The following is a 22,179-nucleotide window of genomic DNA, read 5'->3' as shown; positions in this document are numbered from 1 at the left end:
CAGATAATATAACTTCCAAATATTTTCTCCCATTCTGGAGGTTGTCTTGCCTTTGTTGTTGAAATATACTTTTGCCAAATACAGGATACTAAGCAGACAGGTATTTTTCTTTTCAGTGCTTCATAGAGCTCCACTCCCAATGCTCCAGGAATCAGAAGAGCTTTCCAGCCTGGCCAGCAGTAATGGCCATAACGCCCATGTGAACACCACATGCTGTTCCCTGCAGCTTCCTCCCCCGTGTGTGCTTTGTGTGATCACTCGAGGGCACCCTCTGCACTCTGTGAAGGCTGCTGCCCTGCCCTCCCCAGCCTCAGCTCTGCATTCTGGACTCAGGGTCTGCTCAGCCCCTCTCAGCTTCCCCTACCTCTGCTGTAACCTGGAAACCCTCTCAAGGCAATAAACCGGGGCAGTCAGAGGGCTAACCTGCTTGGTTTTCCATCTCTCAGGGATAACTGTCCTTTGTGGTCTGATATCGAATGTCTTTAAACGTTTGTTTCATGTATTTTGTCTTTTTGTTGTTGTTGCTGTTTGTTCGGGCAAGAGGATAGGTAAATCCCCTCCCTGTTACTCCATATTGGACAGAAGTAGACGTCTATAAACACTGCACTTTTAACTTGTTTTAAATTTAGATTGTATCTTTAATTTCCACCCTTTGAATACTAGGTCTGAATATTTTCCATATGTTTATGTTGATGGCTCTTTTGTATTTGCTTTCTTTTACACTGTTTGCCCCCTTTGTCTTCTGGAGATCTTAAGGATTTCCATTTCAATTCTACCCATACTTATTGTACATGAATAAAAGCACTACGGTTTCTGACCCCCTCACCAGTGCTAAACTGGTTTTCACCAATGACACCTGTTATAGAGGCACTGCTGGCCTCTCAATTGTTCTTGAACCTCTTTACTGACTTTGGTAGCCCCTCACCTAGTTTTCCTCTATACAGCTTGGTACTTCTTAGTCTTCTCTAATGACTTAAAAAATTATGATTAGATACAACTAGAGATTATCATACTAAGTGAAGTAAGTCAGAAAAAGAAAGACAAATACCATACGATATCACTTATGTGTGGAATCTAAAATATGACACAAATGAACTTAGCTATGAAACAGAAAAAGACCCACAGACATAGAAAACAGACTTTCAGTGGCCGAGGGGGAGGGGAGGATTGGGAGTCTGGGGTCAGCAGATGCAAACTGTTATATATAGAATGGACAGACAACAAGGTCCTACTGTAGAGCACAGGGAATTATACTCAATAGCCTATGATAAACCATAATGGAAAAGAATATGAAAAGAGAGAATGTACACACACACATACATAACTGAATCACTTTGCTGTACAGCAGTAACTTTTTTTTGTCTTTTAGCCACGTCGCATGGCTTGTGGGATCTTAGTTCCCCAACCAGGGATTGAACCCACATCTTCAGCAATGAAAGCACAGAGTCCTAACCACTGGACCAGCAGGGAATTCCCTGTTCAGCAGTAATTAACACAACACTGTAAATCAACTATACATCCACTTTTAAAAATTAAAAATACTAATAAAAATTTAAAATTATGATTAGCTTAAATGTAGGTCACCCTTTGTTGCTTCTCTGTCTTTCCCAGTCTCCGCCCTTTCAATGGCCCCCTGGGCACTTACAGAGCACAGAGCACACCTACTCGTTTTACCCCATGGTCCATCCCATTGTTGGCTCACGACAGGCTCAGTGCTGGGCTGGAATGAACAGATCACTCTGTCCTCTGCCCCTACGTCTTCCCCAACCTCAACTGAATATTCCCAACTGTGGTTAACAGCATGGCTTCTGCAGCCAGACTGCCTAGGTTCAGACCCCGCTCTACTGCTCACAGGTGGCTTCTTAACCTTTCAGTATCTCGGTCTCTTCATCTGTACAGTGGGGACTAAATAGTGCCTACCATAGGTTATTACGAGACTTAAATGAGTCCATATTTGTGAAACACAGAAAACAGTGCCTGACACACGGTAAGGATTATCTGCTTGTTAATTAAAAACATACACGATATCTAGAGACAAGTAACACAAGTATCTTTCTAGACCCTGTCCTCTTAACATCCAATCAGTTACTACAGCCTGTAAATCCCCTCCTAGACGTTTCTCTAGCTCCCACCCCTCCAGATCCCACGGCCTTGGCTCGGGCTTGGCTTCTCCGCCTCCGGACTTTCTCACTCCGATGAGTGTCCACATCAGCATCATCTCTGTAAAACACGTAAGCTGCGCTTCTTGATTAGAATTCTCTGCTGATCTCCCAGTACTCACAGGAAAATGGACCAAGTCCTCAGCATGGATTTAGGGTTCTTTGTGGCGGGCCCTTTTCTCCCTCACTAGCCCTAAATGTCCCATCAAACTACAACCCCCCCACCCACCCATCCATGCTGCACCACCTGAACTGCCCAACCTCTTCACACGCCCTAGTCCTAGGCCAGGAAGGCTCTGCCCTTTCGTGCCGCTTGGTAAAATCCTACCCATCCTGCAAGATCAAACATCACCCTTTCCTGTGTCATTCCCTAACTTCTCCAGGAAGGTTTAGTTCTTTCACCTCTGTGCTCCCACAGTCCCTAGGACAGGAAGCAACATGAACGGAACAAAAGTACAGCCAGAGAGCACAGCTACCTGCCCAAGGTCATGTCTGCTTGGGGTGAGGTCTCTGATGCCAGGCACAGGTCCGTCCTTACTTCTTTTAACCCTTCCCCAGAAACTTGAGTAATTTTAGCTGAACACACCAGCTGTGGGAGTTAAGACACAGAAGCAGACACGTGTTCTCTGTGGGGTATCATCAGAGGAGCACAGGCTCATTTCCAGGAGTCAGAATCCAGTCAGCAGGATGGAAAGGTGGGATGAACGCGTGTGTTCCTTGTTCACACCTTCTTGATCCAGATGTTAACCAAGGGCTCACGAACCACATGCCAAGTACTATTCCAGGGGCTGAGCCCAGAGCAACAGCTGTTCAGACAGGCCCCTCCCTCACTGAGCTCAGGTGAGTAAAGGCTGAAATAACCACGGACGTCCAGCCTGCATAAGAAATTACTTGGGTGAAGCAAGAGAATGGTCTTCACACATTTACAGGTCCTGTGGAACAGGGATAATATATATATTTTTAAACATTTTATGTTTTCTTTTTTTGGCTACGTTGGGTCTTTGTTGCTGTGTGTGGGCTTTCTCTAGTTGTGGCGAGCAGGGGCTACTCTTCGTTGCGGTGCACAGGCTTCTCACTGCGGTGGCTTCTCTTGTTGCGGAGCACGGGCTCTAGGCGCGCGGGCTTCAGTAGTTGTGACACACGGGCTCAGTAGTTGTGGCTCGTGGGCTCTAGAGCACAGGCTCAGTAGTTGTGGTTTGCAGGCTCAGTAGTTGTGGCTCGCGGGCTCTAGAGCTCAGGCTCAGTAGTTGTGGTGCACGGGCTTAGTTGCTCTGCAGCATGTGGGATGTTCCCAGACCAAGGATCGAACTCGTGTTCCCTGCATTGGCAGGCAGATTCCTAACCACTGCACCACCAGGGAAGTCCACAGGGATAATATTTATTCTGAGTTGTTCCAGAGGGCAGAATTAGGAGAAATGTGTGGAGTCACAAAGAAGTCAATTACAAGTCAACAATAATAAGACACCATTAATCAAACAACACCTGGTAACAGATCAGGTCACGGAAAGAGGCAGGAAATTGCTGGTCACTGATAAACTTTGAATAGGATCTTATTTAAAAAGAAAAAAAAAAACAACTATATACAGCCTCCAGTTTACATGGACATCTAAGGTTCATTCCAGTGACTCTCCTGTTTTATGATTTAAAGCAAATAGTCTTATGTCACCCTAATTTCCCTTAACGCCCACTTCTAGATAATTTACTTAAAACTTTATCTAAACTGACAGTTTATAGCCCTGATTGCACACTGGCCTTTCCCCCTATATTAATAAGTTATTAATACCTGGGTCCCACGCCACCCTCCCCCACCAAGAGCTTCTCATTTAACTCCCTGGGGAGGGAGCACTGCAGGTGCTTCTGACGTGCGACGTGCACCACGGTTGGCAGCCACTGACCCCAGCTGTCATGGAGTCTATTTAATTCTCAGTTTCTACCATTTCTTGGGGGTAATCAGATCCTTCCATCAGACACCAGATTTACAAAGGATATTCTTATGCAACTGAACAAAACTGACTTCTCTAACGTAACAACAGATATTGCCAGGGGAGGGACACCAGGATGGGTTTTCATTTGTATTTAGGGAAACAGCAGGTAAGCTGATAACTATTGTGATCTTCTGTCATTTTTCTAAATCATTGCTGAACACTTTACTATGATCCCGGCTGTGTCCCACGCCCAGGGGATAAAATGTGAGCGAAGCATTTATCCCTGCCCTCAGCAGCTAAGGCAAGCTGAAGAAACCAACCTCCATGGAACACAGACAGCAGCCAGCAGGAGCTGGGGGTCTAAGGCTGAGTCCAGAACGCGTCTGAGTTCAGGCAGATAAGCGAGGGTGGGGAATCATGAACAAAAGCAGGGCCTTCGACGGTGACGTAGGGGGAGAAGCTCAGTGTGGCCGTCGAATGTGGTGCAGGGCAGGGAGCAGCCAGAAACAGGCCAGGTCGAGGTCACAGAGGCCCAAAGTGCCGTCCTCAGAAACAGGCTCTTGCCCACATGCTGTCAGCTGGGCAATGACAACAGATGTGTCTGCCTTTGAGGTAGTTGTGTGATGGACTAGAGGGGGATGAAACACCTGCAAAGAAACCAGGCAGGAGGGAAACTGTGATCCAGAATACAGGAGCACAAAGGAGCGCAGCAATGGAATTGATTAGATGTGAATGGGAATACAGGTTAAGGGTTCAAGGTGACCCCAGGTTTCTGGGTGACAGAATGGACAATAATGTCTGGGGGTAGGATTGGCTGTGCACACGGTGCGTGAGCCAGAGAAGGGAGAGGGAGAAGGACACGTTTAGCTGTGAGGGTTATCCAGCTGTATCAGCCGCCATCCACATTTCTGCTCTACCTGGATCTACTCAAGCTGCACAGCTATATTCTCAAACAGAACAACTTCTTGCGGGGAGTGGGGGTGGATCTTTAGTCACAGATTTGGGGGTGACGTATTCATCTACTCTGATGCAGGTGAAGGAGACAGATGGGGTCTAAGGGAGATTATACATCCCTGCGCCATGATTCCTATAAAGCTCACCAGGAGACAGAACATCTGGTAAAGCTGGGTAACAGCATTATCAGATGACACCATGGCAGTGTATAAAATCAACCAAAGATACCATGGAGAGTAAAATAAACTGTAGGACCAGAAAATTGTGGGATAGGGCTTCCCTGGTGACGCAGTGGTTAAGAATCCTCCTGCCAATGCAGGGGACATGGGTTCGAGCCCTGGTCCAGGAAGATCCCACATGCCGCGGAGCAACTAAGCCCGTGCACCACAACTACTGAGCCTGTGCTCTAGAGCCTGCGAGCCACAACTACTGAAGCCCGCGTGCCACAACTCCTGAAGCCCGTGCGCCTAGAGCCCGTGCTCCGCAACAAGAGAAGACACTACAATGAGAAGCCTGCACACCACAAGGAAGAGCAGCACCTGCTCGCCGCAACTAGAGAAAGCCCGCGGGCAGCAACAGAGACCTGGCGCAGCCAAAAATAAATTAATTAATCTTAAAAAATCATGGGGATCTAAAAGGGAAAATAATTGTGGGATAAATTAGTATCTAGGAAGAAAACAGAGGAGAAAAGGAAGCCCAAAAAGGAAGCAGAGAAAGATCCACCAGAGAATGAGAAGATCTACAGACAGATCTGTAGAAGAGCTGTAGAGATGTATATCAGAAGCCAGAAGGGAGAACTTCAAGGAAGGGAGGATTAACAGAGTTCAGATGAATTAGGGATTCTAGTGCCCTGACTGGCTAGATGAAGGTTCGCTAAAGCGGGAACAGCAGACAAATTCCACAATAGGGCTGAAAAGTTTGGAGGCGAGAACAGCAGTGAAAGGGCGGAGCTAGAAGAGGCCGTAGGATCAAATGCGGACCTGGGCGTGTCTGTAGGCGTGAAGCAGGGCAGGGGTGGGCTCAACAGCTCGGAGGGAGGGACCAGGCTTGCAGGCAGGAAGCCCGCAGCAGCAAGGTCACTGCCCCCTGTGCCCTGCTGCCTCCGATGTCACAAGTCCTCCGACCCTCACCCTCTGCCCCCCTGTCCCACCCACATAACCCAGGGCAGGCTCCCCGTTCCAAGGTGCTCAGCTGAATCACATCTACACGGTTCCTGTTGCCAATAAGCTGATACAGCCACAGCTTCTGGCAGTTAGGACTCAGATGTCTTTTGAGAGCTGCTATTCTGCAAACCACCAGGGCAGAGATGGCCTGAAAGAAGCTTCCAGCACCAGCAAGAAGGCTATGGAAGTTACCATATGAGGCACAGAGGTTCCAGGCACAGCTCTGATCACAACCATCCACATTCTGGGCCCTGACAACCTTTCAACCTTCAATCCTACTGCACTTGCCCCATGTTCTCTAAGCCTCATTCACATGCCACCTTTTCCAAAAGCCTTCCCATCGTCCCAGAGAAAATCCCTGGAGCCTTTTGCCCACGCTCCTAGCACTCCAACGCCCGGCTCATTTGCCCACCTCCCTGTAAGATGAAGAACTTCTTGAGAACTGGGATAACCTCACTCCAAAACCTGGAAAGAGGCCAGCACAGTGCTTTGTATTTGTTCACTCCGGCACTTGTCAAACACTTGGCGATAACCTGTGGTTTGTACAGATGTCTGCCCTCAGGGCAAGCAGTGGAGACTGGAAGACCCAGTGCTTGAGGACCAGAGCCCAGGGACCGGCGAGACCTTCTAGGGGATAGCGTTTTGCTTGGGCATATGGAGTGTGTAATTCTTAATAAAAGAGAACAGATCTCTTAAGGTTCTGAATAAGTTCACTGGTATTTGGCATCTGCGAAGGACAAGGGATCATCAGCAAAAGGACCCAGCAGCAGAGACAGCAAAGCCATACTCCGCAAAGATTGTGCATCTGTGAAAACTCAACAAACGGACACTCTCAGGTTGTGCATTTCATTTTATGTAAATTTCACATCAAAAGCATAAGCGAAACAAACATTAAATTCTGGTTAACAATGCACATGCATTCAGAAGTATTTCAGGAAAGCATACTGATGGCTGCAATTTACTTTGAAATGCATCCCAAAAAAGAGGGACTGATGAAGAAAGGGGCAGACAGATATATGTTCAAATTAGTATAGTAAAATGTTAATGGTAGAGTCTAGGAGGGGAGGTTACAAGTATTCACTGTAAACTTCTTTCAGTTTAGCTGTATGTTCAAACTTTTTCATAATAAAATATTGACCAGAAAAGGTAAGGATGAGACAGCAGAAAGGTATTGTGTGGAAAGAGGCAAAAATTATGCTCCTGGTGTCGGTTCTAAGCCAGAGATGCATATACAGCCGGTGACACACCAGTCCTGACCTTGCTTCAGAGCCAGAAGATTTAAGACCCTGGCTGATCTGAGTCATGCTATAAGGAAAACTACAGGTGAAAGTCTATTGTAAGCAAAACGGAGATATCACACAATGAAACGTCTTTTTCCTTAAAACAAAAATTTTTTAAAACTAAAATGTTTTTTAAACTATATGCTACTAAGCTTTCAGTGCTTGAATTATGTGATGAAAACCAAGGGAACTCATCATTTCTAGGAGTATTTTTCCTTTAACAGAAACATTTTCTCATCTAATTAAAAGGAAAAGGAGTCACTTTCATAACATTTTTAAGAAGATGGAGACATAAAAGAAAGAACAAATTGCATGGGGTTCTTTAAAAAAACAATCCCAATAATATTTTCTTGACAAGTGCATTTAATCCATAAACAGAACTGCTCTCATTCCTACTCATCCTTTATTCTTATTTATGACTCTAGGATTATATTAAAGTTTTCTCTTATTATTCAGATACATTTCTAGTTAAAATTACTAGGTATCTTCTTCCTGTTGTGAACAGACTTTCTTCTACAAAGGTATTTGCAAATTTGTTACTGAGGACAGTTAAGCAATCTGTTAATATATATGCTCTTTCCAGTCCCTTTACTAAACTCATTGATATTAACTAAATCTCTTGTACATGCTGGCGATGCAGTTAATTAATAAGATACTTTGTCATCTCTTTTCCAGAAGGTACACCTTGTATCTATGTAAATACTATTAATATCTTGTCCTAAACAAAAGTTTGCGATGTTTATATAAAATACTGATAAGCAGACTTAATCATTTAACTTATGATATATATCTCAAATACTGGCCCTGTGACTGGCACATGCTAAGAGCTCAAGAAGTATGTGTTGAGAGAGGGAATGAAAGAACAAATGAACAATTTTCAAGAAGGGCAGGAATGTGTGCCATCCACTTGTCCAGGAGGCTTTGCAAGACAGAGGGACAATTTGAATGAAACAAGAGAAGAGGAGATTAGTTAGGTCGCCGAAGAAAATTACTGCAGTATTGAGGTAGTTTAAAAAGGGGCAGGAAGGGGTTGTGCTACTTATGTCCCAGGTTAACTTTAGTCAACACTGGTAAGGTGACTAATATTTTTTAGCTAGCACTGTGGATGACAACCTGTCTTCCCTTTTACTTCTTATTTTTTTCTTTAACAGTATATTCTGTATATGAAGTAAAGATAGAACTTAAATTCTTCTGCTTCTCCATATACTTTGGGTGGGATCTAGGTAATTTTGATGTCAACCTCATCTTTCACATTCATACCAGGTGTTAGATTATGTACAAATTTGATTCGTTTAACTGTCAAGAGAAAATAAAAATATAATAATTATGAGCTATCTCTGAAAAGTCAAACTGGTTAAACACACACACACCCTCAATTAATCTATTTGATTAAAAAAGAAAACCCAACAACTGAAGATCAGGAAGCCAGGAGCTAGAGATGCCGAACCTGCTGGATCTTAAACACTGAAAATATTGATAAGACAGGCAATTCTGAGGAAAATAACTGCCAAAATAAGTCTCAATAAGTAAGAAGTTTTTTTAATGAATATTTTTAGACTGGAGCCAGAAATAGAAATCGATCCAGCCCTTTCTGCCACCAAACTTCTTAAAAGTATACCCACTTCATCAATGTCTGCAGCATATAACTTCTATAATATCCAGGAATAGAATCCAGAAGTATATATTTTTTAAAACCAGTATAACCACGTTGGATGTCTTTTAGGAACGTTAGGACATTTACTGTAAAGAAATTTCCTACTCTAACGAAAAAGAGCATGATCACGTTTAGCAGATGCTGGAAAGGCCATATGCGAAGTTTTAAACATCTGGCCCCAGTTGGGAACGAAAAAAAAAAAAAAAAACAGGAACAGAAGAAATCTTATTTTGCATCGCTGAGAATATGTGGTTCAAACTCCCCACCACCGCCCGGCGCGTACGGGCGTCAGGGTCCCGTCCCACCAACGCGAAGGCGAGCGAATCCAAGTGGCAGTGGGGATCACTCAGGCCGGGAGACCACAGGGAAGAAAAACCATTTGTTGGTGAAAACCGTCCGCCTCGGCGAGGAGACGAGGAAACGGCGGCGCCGCCGCCTCCCGCTAGGAAGAAACCACATCCAGCCCTCTCGCGTGTACCTGCGATCGGCACCTGCAGGCGCAGCACCGGGAGCGTCGCCGACGGGGCGGCACCGTCACAAAGGCAGCGGCTCGGCGAGCGCGCCCACATCCGGGCCTCCGCGTCCCGCGCGGGTCCGCAGGGCGGGCGGCGACAGCTCGGTCCCCGCCCGGCCTCCTGCGCCCACCCGGTCCCCACAGCCCACGCCGCGCCCCGGGCCCTCGCGCACGCGCACGCGCTCCACGTCCACTCACGACCCGCCGAGAAGCGCAGCCGGACGCAAAGCCCAGAATCGCTCCGCGGGGCGGCGCGGAGGCTCCTGGGAAGTGGAGTCCCGGCCCTGGCTCCGCGGGCCTGGGGAGCGCGCGGCTCTGCTCTTCGCCTCCCAGCTGAGGGCCCTCGGCGCCGCCGCCTGCTCCGCGCGCTCTCGCCTCCCTTCCCGCTGCAGCCCGGTCGTTCCCACGCGAGAGGCAGGCACCCCGAGGACAGGTGAGCGCGCAGGCGCGCGGACGTTGAGGAGACGCGGGAGGGGGGAGGGCGAGGGGAGCGTGCACCCGAGCGGTGGGTCCTCCTCGGAGTTCTCCCCAACTGGGGGTGGGTGTTAGCGGGCGGGGGCGGGGGCGGGAAGCTGTGTTCCTGGGGCCGTGGGTTCCCTGGGGCGGAGCGGGCGCCGGGGGGTGAGCAGGCCAGGAGCAGGTAGGGAATCTGACTCTACCCCGTGAGTGAGAGGAGGAGGGATGTCCTGCTTGTACGTCTTACTTTATCCAGGACCTGTTCTTGCATCTGTCTTAACCCCGGTCAACTGAAAAAAAAAAAAAGCACAAGCCAGAAGTTGACGATTCCATTACGTTGTGCGTACTTTCTGAGGCCGTAGCCCGGGCTCAGCCTCTCCCAGAGCTCTGAGGGACCGCTCCCCAGAGGTAAAGGGGGAGCAGGGTATACAGGAGGCTTGCAACAGAAGCCAGGTAATCAGAACCTCGGAAGATTTCTGTCAATTAAAGAGAACCAAACACCTCAAGTTAATGACCTTAGCACTTTTCTGTGTGTGGGAAGATGCAAGAGTCTGGGCTCATTGAAGTCATTCCTTTGATAAGGATCTTAACTCTCCTGGGCCAGTATCCTGCCTGTCTCCACCCTGAATCCCCTCAGGGTGTAGTCAGGAAGGCTGCGGTGGCTGATGACTTGAAGGCTGCAAACATCCTTTGTTTGCTGATGTGGCAGGTGACATTCTTGTTCCACAGTGCCTCCTCTTGGTCATAAATTTGGCTAATATTTGGGAGGCATTTCATAACAAGTTTTTGGTTTGGGGGTTTTTTTTTGGCTGCGCTGCAGCATACGGGATCTTAGTTCCCCAACCAGGGATTGAACCCGTGCCCTATGCAGTGGAAGCGCGGAGTCTTAACCACTGGACCACCAGGGAAGTGCCCATGACCAGTTTTGTCCCATGGCACTAGGAAGGCTCGTTCCTAGATCAGGCAAAGTTTCTGTTGATAGGCCATTCGATGCGCTGGGTTTTTTGTGTTTGTTTTTTGTTTGTTTGTTGGATTAGGCCCTGTTGAGAATCTAAAATTCTCTGGATCGCTTGTCTTACTAGTTTATATGATCCAGTAGATGTTTTTCCTTGTTGCTTCTAACCGTATTTAGAGTTGTACTATTACAATTATTCTATGTAGAGTTAAGTATATGGTTAACTTCTTGGGACATCATTAATTTTGTTGGAGGCCTGCTAACACATTGGGTAATTCAAGAGCCAACAATCTTAGAAAACAGACAGAATATGACAGCTGGTAACATTAATAAAGTTATAGTGTAGCGGAGAGAGAAACGAGGCATAAATAATTTGAAAATGAGAGAGAGCAAATTAAAATAATGATTAGTATAACTAGTCGTAATCTGGTCACAGGCCATCAAGTCCACAGTGCAGCCAGCTGGAGAAGCCAAAATCTGGAAGGATCAAGTAGAAAGAAAAAGATAAATGTTTCATCTTTGTTTACAAAGGCATACTTATCAACTTGTAGGGCATAGCATAGAAGGAAAGTTTTTTCTGGAAAACGAAGATTAAAAGCCAGTATATTTCATTAAACTGTCATAAAATTATGAATCATATTTATCAGTTCATTCAGCCATGTAATTAATTCCTGTTATTCTGGATGAAGTCATCAGGTTTTCCATTAGAGTTTTGTAATTTCTTACCCATTTCAGTGGTATGATTTAAAAGTTATACTTGCATTTGTCAAAAATCCTTCTTATGAATCTTCTTGAAGATCTTCATTTTATGAAAGCATCAGTATAAAATAATGATTGTCTATAAATGACAAAAGACTTAAAATGACATGGTCAAAGATCTGATTCCAAGGCAGTTGACAAGAAACTTGGATATTTCTGTGACATACAACATTTTAAGATAATAACTAGAATTGTGACTGATAACATTATACAAGGACAGATCACATTTTTTAGGAATTCCGTATAAATTTTGGAATATCTATATTAATGACATTTATCCATACAATATAACCTAAGGTTTATCTCCAAACACTTGACAATGTTTCTCAAGTAATTTAACATACCAAATAAGACTAATTAGTTTAATATTCCTCTCTGAGTTGTCTCAGGGCTCCTTTGAAGCATCCCAGAGTTGGCTGAAGGTCAAAAGAACTTTAGTTAGAATTTGATATTTGGGAAGTTTGTCAAAAATATCAAAAAGGTTTCAAAGCACTTGGTCAAATAGGATCATAGGACACTGTGAAACAATACTTATTCACTTAACCAAAGTGACAAAAGATTACAAAAACAAATAAAGATCACTTAAAGGCAAAGAAATTCACGCAATGTGTTACCAAAAGCACTATTCCAAGAAAACTTTGTTCTCTTAACAGAGAGGAACCAAATCAAGTCTTGCACCAGCCTATTTTTAATAACAAAATCCATTTACCTAATTAAATTTAATCCAATCCTAACCATGTACAAAACTACTTTTTCAGGGCTCCCTTTCTACAAACTTACAAAACTTTCTGTATCCATATTAGTTTGTCCCTTATTTTTAATCCGGAAATAGCCAGCTCTAGGACAAAAATCACCCTTATTTTCCCAACAAATTCACTTCTATTCTGCATACCTTCTTTTACTGAAAACATGCATCCTACCTTCCTTGCACATTAAAATATTTCCCTTAATATTTTTAGTAGCTTTAATTACATATTACAGTTTTAACCCTTAAAACCTTAATCTCTAGTGAAAACTGACAAGCAGCAAGTAGTTGTGAACTGTTTGTCATACCAGCATTTCCTGGTTGGCAAACTTAGGAATATTCCATAACCCCTAGTAACATACACCTTCTGACTTCTTTCTTCATTGTGGTGCAAGACGTGTGTCTAATAAACCCACACATCTTTAGTTTCCCTCTTGTAAGGGGACAAAAGGAGATAAATTTAGACCTGTTTAGCAGTTAATGTTCCAGTATTTTATCTTATTTGAAATAACCTGGATGTTCAATGAATTCCTATAATTTAACTTAACTTAGCAAAACTCAAGTTACCAAAAATCTAGAGAACCTATATTTTTTAAAGAATTTTTTTTTGATGTAGACCATTTTAAAAATCTTTATTGAATTTGTTACAATATTCCTTCTGATTTATGTCTTGGTTTTTTTGGCCATGAGGCATGTGGGATCTTAGCTCCCTGACCAGGGATCGAACCCACACCCCCTGCATTGGAAGGTGAAGTCTTAACCACTGGACCACCAGGGAAGTCCCTGGAGAACCTATTTTAGATAGACGTACCCAACACATAATTATTCCTAAAGAGTTCACCTGAAAACTCTTATCTCATTTACCTTTATTTTATAAGTTATGAAAATATCATCATACCAAGTTAATTTTTTGCTGACAAACTGCAACAGAAATAACGTGAACACACTGACCTTCGGTAAAGCAAGTACAATAAAACTACGACGTCTGGGACTTCCCTGGTGGCGTAGTGGTTAAGAATCTGCCTGCCAATGAAGGGGACACAGGTTCAATCCCTGATCCGGGAAGATCCCACATACCGCAGAGCAACTAAGCCCGTGCACCACAACCACTGAGCCCGTGCACCACAACCACTGAGCCCGTGTGCCACAACTACTGAAGCCCGTGTGCCCTAGAGCCCACACACCGCAGCTACTGAGCCCATACGCCACAACTACTGAAGGCTGCATGCGTAGAGCCCATGCTCCACAACAAGAGAAGCCACCGCAATGAGAAGCCCGCGCACCACAACGAACAGTAGCCCCTGCTCGCTGCAACTAGAGAAAGCCTGCGTGCAGCAATGAAGACCCAATGCAGCCAAAAATAAATAAATAAATAAATTTATTTTTTTAAAAAAAATTTCTATTTGTCCTTAAGTAGGTTATGAATTAGATTTTGGGTGAGGGAGACTTTCCAGTGGTTTGAGTTTAAAAAGGCCATTCTTCTGTTTTGTTTATTCACTTGTTTCAGGTTTTACCTGAGTGAGTTAATTGGGCTCAGTCTCAGGTCACTGTGGGCTGTATTTATATTTCTGATTTGTAGAGATTTGCAAGACAAAGACAGCTGCTTTTAATTCTCAAAAAAACTGGTTTGTCAGTTAAACGATATTAAAAGATTGATTTGCCCAACTATATTTTCTTTAATTTGCTTTTTTATATCAGAGAAGATTTCCAACTAAACTGAAAATTAAGAGTTCTATGTACCAGAAGTTTAGGGTTCAGTTTATCATATCTTCAAAGGCTTGTATAAGGCATTCAACAAAGGCCCTTTTTCTGATTGCACAGATTAGACCCAGAGCAAAATCTCGGTTATTAGTTTTATTAGCCCCTGAATATTGTTCCCAGATTTTACTTTATATTGTACGGCTCTATTGGTTTCCTTTTGTATTTTTTTTTTTTTAAGATTTAATTTTATTTATTTTTGGCTACGTTGGGTCTTCATTGCTGTGTGCAGGCTTTCTCCAGTTGCGGTGAGTGAGGGCTACTCTTCGTTGCGGTGCGCGGGCTTCCCATCATGGTGGCTTCTCTTGCTGCGGAGCACGGGCTCTAGGCGCATGGGCTTCAATAATTGTGGCACATGAGCTCAGTAGTTGTGGCACACAGGCTTAGTTGCTCTGCAGCATTTGGCATCTTCCTGGACCAGAGCTTGAAGCTGTGTCCCCTGCATTGGCAGGTGGATTCTTAACCACTGCGCCACTAGGGAAGCCCTCCTTTTGTATGTTTAATTAATATTTCCTGAGGGGCACATCTACATGCTTTGTCTTATAATACCAATACCAAGCAGGGGAAGCATTACTCATTGGTTACCAACATTAAAGGACTCCTATCAACAAGTCTTGGTCTTATAAGGAGTCCTAGAAAGTTTCCTTTCATTTATCCCTCAACCATTTTATCTATTTTGTATAAAATGCTCTGGGGTCCCCAGTGAGGGGTTGAACCAAGGGACTCAGGCCCTTTTGTCAGTCTTTTAACTTGATTAATTGGCCTAACTGTTGCCCCAAGTAATTGTTGGTCAGCTATCTCAGTGTAATTTTCTTCCACCCCTTTATTTTATTTTTTTAAACAAAAATTTTTTAATTAATTTATTTGTTTTTGGCTGCATTGGGTCTTCGTTGCTGTGCACAAGCTTTTCTCTAGTCGCGGCAAGTGGGGGCTACTCTTCGTTGAGGTGCACGGGCTTCTCACTGCGGTGGCTTCTCTTGTTGCAGAACATGGGCTCTAGGCACACAGGCTTCAGTAGTTGTCGCACACGGGCTCAGTAGTTGTGGCTTCCGGGTTCTAGAGCACAAGCTCAGTAGTTGTGGCACATGGGCTTAGTTGCTCCATGGCATGTGGGATCTTCCTGGACCAGGGTTCAAACCCATGTCTCCTGCACTGTCAAGCAGATTCTTAACCACTGCGCCACCAGGGATGGCTTAGCCCTTTAAACATATATATTTTAACTCGGGTAAATAGGGTGGACTTGTATGGGTCCCTTTGGCCCATCCAACCTTAGGTAGTATTGTACCAAAACCTTTTGTTTTAATCCTATTAACATCTGTTTTATTTATCCCATTTCTTAATAACCATCTAGAGATTTCTTTATCTTTTGGGGATGAGTCACTTTAAAATTTCCACCTGGTTGGGAAAAAATCTCTAGACTTTCCCTTCAGTTTTTTTTTTAATTTCCCTGCTAATCAACCTAATTAACATTAATTATTCTAATGTTTTTATTAGCATCTGTAAGACCCATTGAGGGGAAGCATAGACCACAAATAAGACTTCCCAAGCCAGTTTTTTGTTTGTTTTAAATTAAAGGAGTTCTTAGATTAACCATTATATATATATATTTTTTCCACTGTTTAATGTGTTTTCCCCCCCATAGGTACCAACAAAACAGCTGTTTATAATGAATGCTCTCTAAAAATTTACCAATTTAGAAGTTTGTCCCATTTGAAGGATCCATCATCTGGCCATTAATGAGATATATCATACTAGTGACTCAAACCAATAAGATGCAAGAGGCTTCCCCACAAGACAGTGCAAAGGATGCCACCTAAACAAGACCCAGAAAGTTTACTCCCAAAAATAGTTTAAGAAAGTAAAGGCCTTCGTTTGTACAGGCTGACACAATGAAGGTTAAGGTGGCAAAAAGCCCCTGCGAATTGGTATAGTCAGACAAATGACTGCTCAGAATCCCAGTCTATTCGATTGCATCCAAATGTACACAATATGTGTACCTTTTGGATGGCAGAGACCAAGTTCTCAAACCACACACACACACACACCCACACACACAATACCCAAGGAGATCAGGCAGAGCATTTACATTTCAAAGGCACAGGAAGAGAAATGCAAGTTCCCCCAGAAGGGCTTTTGTTTCTTTAAGATCAGAATTCTGAAAAGATGTATTATCAAGCTAGTGTTCTCTAACTTAACTGTGTATGCAGTAAAAGAGCCCCATCTTAGTCATTTTCAGGGTGAGATTTCCTTTAATTCCCAATTAAGTAGATCCTTGCAAGTATGAGCTCTATACGTACATGCATCTGGCTGGGGTGTTCGTCGGAGGTTGGCTTTCTGATGCCCCTAGTTTATCTGAGAGAATCTATTTCCGATTTTAAAGTTGAATTCGTTGGGGATAAAATTTGCTAGTGAAATTGCATGGTGGCCCAGTGTGCTGCTTGTGAGCTTGACTTCTCTAGGTTTTTACCCTAGAGTCTTTTCAGCTCGTCTTATGTGTCTAGGTTCTCCCTCTGGTAGTATAAGACCATCGTGGGTGCTTGGATCACAGAGTGGCCAGTTCTTATTTGTGTCCCAAGCAGAGCAAGTTTTTTTAAGTTAAATTGAGTGGGATTCCTTATAGGGATGGCTGCATGTTATGAGGACTTGCCTTTACCACTCCTGCAAGTTTCTGAGAAACTTGAGAAAAAAGCCGTTGCTGGCCATGAGATTCCCTTCTTCAGTGCTGAAAGCTCTCATGTAATATTTTCACTTTTATCCCGACAAATTCTTGTTAAGATAGCCATTTGAAGAAGAATGCCAGGTCAGCCTCCTACCTAACCACTCAGCCCAGACCGCTCAGTGTCTTTCAACTGTTGTGAGGGGGTTCTTTTTCCCAGAATCTGTCACCTGGGGAGCCAAGCACCTGTTATACACCACCAAATAAAACACAGGATCATCCATCAATAGTTGGGAGATCCAAGATCCAGGAGAGACTCACCCAAATTCATCTGAACTGTCTGAGGAGGCAGACGGATGCAGGAGGCCTCTACCAAGGCTCTGGTTCATTGTAGATTTCATGCGAAGGAGCGAAGTCAGCTCTGGGTCCCTTCGTTGTTTGCCAAAACTGTCGACTGAAAAAAAATACACAACCTGAAAGTTGAGAATTGTGTTTTATTCAGTGGACTTTCTGAATAGCTCTGAGGGACGGCTCTGAAACCATAATGGGGGAGCCAGGATATACAGGAGTTTTTGCAGCAAAGACCTGGTGGTCAGAACATCAAGAGATGACTGTTCATTAAAGAGAACCAGGCATCTCAGATTAATGAGTTTAGCACTTTTCTATGTGTGGGAAAATGCAAGAGTCTGGGCTCATTGAAATCATTCCTTTGATACACATCTTAACTATCTAGGGCCATATTCTGCTTTTCTGCATCCTGAATCCCCTCAGGGTGCACGGTCCGGAGTGGCTGCAGTGGCTGGTGGCTTGAAGGCCACAACATCCTTTACTGATATGGCAGGCAACATTCTTGGTCTGCACCCCTTAATCTGTTAATGGATTGCATCACAGTAATGAGATATCATTTCTCTAAGGCTAACCTTAATACATCATTCCCAGATCTGTTTCAAAATAGAGTGATGGATACAAGAGTGTTCATTATACCATGACATTATAATAACAGTAATAGTTTTTCTGCTTTTTAACCATCCTGCGTTCCTGGTTAAACCTTGCTTGAATATGACATTGTATTATTACTTTAATACGCTGCCATACTCAATTTACTAATATTTTACTTAGGACTTTTTCAGTGTTCAGACTTAAGATTGCATCTTAATCTTTCTTTGTACTATCCTTGCAAGATTTTACAAGTCTCATGAGTAATTCGGGAAGCATAACTGTTTTTCTTCTACCTGGTAAAATAATTTTTCCCTTGAAAGTTTTGGGCTCAAAATCTTTTGGGGTGGATATTTGACTTCTGATTCCATTTTAAATGGTAGTGATTAATTTCAGTTTGTAGTTCTTAATTGAGTCAATTTGGGGCACATTTTTTTCTAGAAAATTGTTCATCTCATCTAAGTTTTCAAGTTTGTTGACATAAAGTTGTTCATACTATTCTTTTTTAGTGATTTTTTTTCGGTGTTTTTTGTTTTTTTTTTTTTTTGCTTTTTTTGGCCTCACTGTGCAGCATGTGGGAACTTAGTTCCCTGACCAGGGATTGAACCCATGCCCCCTGCAGTGGAAGCGCAGAATCGTAACCACTGGACCACCAGGGAATTCCCTTCTGGTGATTCTTTAAATTGCTGTTTGTTAGTGATATTTTAAAATCACTGCTCAAATTGTAGATATTCTTTTCTTTTTTGAGTTTAATATTTATTAGGGCCATCTTTTTTCTTGATTGGCTCTGCAAGATATACATCTACATTAATCTTTTCAAAGAAGCAGATTTGGGTTATTTTGGTAATCTGTGCTGTGTTTTGGTTTTGTCTTATGTTCCTTGTTTTTGGTTTTCAATTAGAGTAACATTTGCTCTCTTTTTTTTTTTTTGCGGTACGCGGGCCTCTCACTGTTGTGGCCTATCCCGTTGCGGAGCACAGGCTCCAGACGCGCAGGCTCAGCGGCCATGGCTCACAGGCCCAGCCGCTCCGCGGCATGTGGGATCTTCCCGGCCCGGGGCACGAACCCGTGTCCCCTGCATCGGCAGGCGAACTCTCAGCCACTGCGCCACCAGGGAAGCCCTGCTCTCTATTTTTAAATTTTCCTTTCCTTTTTGCTATTTTTCTACTTGATTTGATTGCTTTATTTACTTTCTCTGTAACTTATTTACTTTTTGAAAAATGTGTACATACATTTTAAAAAAGTCTTAGATATTAAAAGCCTCATAATAAAAACAGGAGTGTTTCTTCTCCGTAGTGTTGGCCTGAAATAAATAGACTGCCATGTACTTCTCCAGCAAAAATGGCTTTTTGGGAATCAGCAGAGAATTGCAATTCAAGGTCAGCTACCGTGGAAATCCCCCACAGCAAGGGAAGAATAGCGCTTTTATAGAGAGGAAAAAGGAAGTTGGGAGGGTGATAGTAAATAATCAGTCTGTGGCTTTTCATTGGCTGAGTCCTCGCCAGGAAAGAAGAGGAGTCTGTCTTCTTCCTGTTGGGCTCTTCTATGATCACAGGACGTGAGAGCTCCCCATTCTGGTCTCCCAACTCTATTTAATTCATGTTTCTGTTTATTAATTTCATGGTGGCAACCAGTTTAAAATTTTTAAGCAGTTAATCAATTTGAGACGTTTTTTAGTTTCTTAGGTGTTAAATAAGAATCTTGACTATTATACCTGCCTGCCTTCCTACATCCTTAAATCAATGTGATTATGTTGCAAGTATTGTAATGTAGTTCCTCTCAAAAATTTTGGCTAAATTCATGTTCAGTGTTTCCATTGTGATGACTATATAAGTATTCTCTATTGCTGAGCCGTAATAAGTTCCTTTCTTGTATACATTTTACTCTTCCTGTTTTGAATAATTGCCTTTTTATTTATTTGCTTTGTTTTCCCTAAACCTATGTAAAATGTCTCTCAATTCCGTTTTCCTCAAGATCAAACCTGTCACACAATCTAATCATTTTTCTCTTTTCCTGAACACACATCCCCAGGAGCCCTCCATCATGCTGCAGTGTAGACTGATCAGTTATTCTCTAGGCTGCAGCACACTGGCATGCTGGGACTTCCCTTTCTCCTCACCAATTCCCTCATCTCATCTCTGTGTTGGACCTCCTGTTTCCTGGAAACTTCTATTTTCCCTTTTTAATGGATGATAACCTTATTATCTTTCCGAAAAGGGGTGTATGTTAAGGTTGTGTATGACTAGAAATTATTTTACTTTGTCCTCATATTTGCATGGTACTGTGGACTAGTATAATTTCCTGGATAGGAAATTATTTTCCCTCAGAACTTTGAAAGCTGGCAGAGCTAGGTAGAAAATGGAGCAGTGTTACTGTTGAGAAATCCTATTCCATTGTTCTTTTGTATGTAACCTGTTTATCATCAATGAAACCTTTACATTCATCAGTTTATCTTTGGTATTCAAATTTTTCATGATGTTATGTTTATTCCCAGTCTTTTTAAGAAATTACCCATTTGATGGATCAGTACCTGGATAGTGTTATTTTTAAGAATTTTCTCTGTGTTTGATTCTGTCTTCTTCCCATTTTCTCTTTTCTTTCTTGAGCTCTGAATAATCTGGTGTTGAACCTTTGAAATTGTTCATATAGTTTTCTTATCCTTTCTGTCTCATTGCTTATCTTTTTTGGGGGAGGGAAGGTCAGCTTTCTGGAAAAGTTCTTTATCCTTAAACCTTCAACATTTTTGGGGTTTTGTTATTAAAATTTTAAATTTCTGGGACTTCCCTGGTGGCATAGTAGTTAAGAATCCTCCTGCCAATGCAGGGGGCATGGGTTCGATCCCTAGTCCGGGAAAATCCCACGTACCGTGGAGCAACTAAGCCCGTGTGTCACAACGACTGGAGCCCACGCACCTAGAGCCCGTGCTCCACAACAAGAAAAGCCACCGTAATAGAAGCCCGCGCACTGCAATGAAGAGTAGCCCCCGCTCACCGCAACTAGAGAAAGCCTGCACGCAGCAACGGAGACCCAACACAGCCAAAAAAATAAATAAATAATTTTTAAAATTTTCTAAAATTTCCTAAGAACTCTCATTTTGTGATTTAAAAAACTGTAACATCCTAAAACATCATGTTTTACAAATGAAATACCTCTCTGGTGATTTTAAAATTTATATTATGAAAGTTTCAAAACATAGAAAATCAGAATAGTATAATGACCTCATTTGTACCTGTCACTGTATGTTGAAGTAAATCTAGGACATGATTCATTATTTGTAAATATTTCAGAATTTATTTCTGAATGATAAGTACTCCTTTAAAAGTCATAACCAGGATATCATTATCACACCTACAAAATTAGGATTAATTCCTTAATATCAAATATATAGATAGTGTTCAAATTTTTCTATTATTTCAACAAGGCTATTTTTTTAAAACAATTTCTTTACATCATGGTCCAAATAAGGCTTATGCAAGTTTAGGCCTCTTTTAATTTAAGGTGTGCCTTAGATTATGTCTCAGTGTTTCAGTTTGCATTTCTCTTATTATGACCATCTTTTGAGGATGCTATTGTTACTTTGAAATATGTCAGTGTCTTTTTATTGCTCTCTTTAGCACACTATTGAATTCTGGGTTTATATTGTTTTCCTTTAGTACTTTGAATATATTACTGTGTGGTCTTCTGGCCTGTATCGTTGTAGCTTAGAAGTCTGTAGTCAGTATAATTGGTATTCCTTTGTAGGTAATTTGCCTTTTCTTTCCAGTAACTTTAAATATTTACTCATTATCCCTGGTATTCTGCAGCTTTTGCTCGTGTATCTGGTGGATTTAAAACATTTATTCAGTGTGACATGTGGTGTATACACTTGCAGATCAAGGACTTCTATCTTTCAGCTTTGGATAAAAACAACCATTTTCTCTAATTTTTTTTTTTTTTTTTTTGTATTCTCTCTATCTTCCTCTTCTAGAATTCCTATCAGGTACATATTTATGTCTTTCATCCACCTGGGAATGTGAGTGTGTGAAGTAGGATTTATGCTTTTCCCTGACAGCCATTTGTCCTGATGCCATTTAATGACTAGTTTATCCTTTCCCCCACTGATTAATAGTGCTGCCTTTATCATGCGCTAAATGTCTAGCTACACATGAATCTGTTTCTGAAGTTATTCTGGTTTTTTTGTTTGTTTGCACTGGGTCTTAGTTGTGGCTTGCTGACTCCTTTGTTGTGGCATGCGGGCTCTTTAGTTGTGGCATGTGAACTCTTAG

At 42.7% G+C, this 22,179-nt stretch overlaps 2 protein-coding genes across 12 annotated transcripts in view; one reads left to right on the top strand and one right to left on the bottom strand.

Annotated features, from left to right (window-relative positions):
• LOC115855123 (zinc finger protein 10) overlaps window positions 1-22,179 on the bottom strand; it is a 112,676-nt gene that overhangs the window by 65,144 nt on the left and 25,353 nt on the right. The window contains exon 3 of one of the 4 annotated variants that reach the window (XM_070046956.1): window positions 17,300-17,432. Coding sequence is in view for 1 of the 4 variants with exons in the window: in XM_030859857.2 (XP_030715717.2) it covers window positions 9,627-9,704 (78 nt within the window). In the remaining 3 variants the exon portion in view is untranslated. Of the gene's footprint in view, window positions 1-2,635; window positions 3,198-9,613; window positions 9,813-17,299; window positions 17,433-22,179 lie in introns of those variants that run through there. The other 3 variants (XM_030859857.2, XM_070046954.1, XM_070046955.1) reach the window with 3 other exon arrangements.
• LOC115855124 (uncharacterized) overlaps window positions 9,743-22,179 on the top strand; it is a 27,177-nt gene continuing 14,740 nt past the window's right edge. For all 8 annotated transcript variants that reach the window (XR_011377936.1, XR_011377941.1, XR_011377942.1 and 5 more), the window contains exon 1: window positions 9,743-10,082. The gene's annotated coding sequence lies outside the window, so the exon portion shown is untranslated. The remainder of the gene's footprint in view (window positions 10,083-22,179) is intronic.

Source organism: Globicephala melas, chromosome 13 (genome assembly GCF_963455315.2).
Source record: "Globicephala melas chromosome 13, mGloMel1.2, whole genome shotgun sequence".
In the NCBI taxonomy this organism is placed as follows: domain Eukaryota; kingdom Metazoa; phylum Chordata; class Mammalia; order Artiodactyla; family Delphinidae; genus Globicephala; species Globicephala melas.
This window is presented reverse-complemented; position numbering and strand designations above follow the sequence as displayed.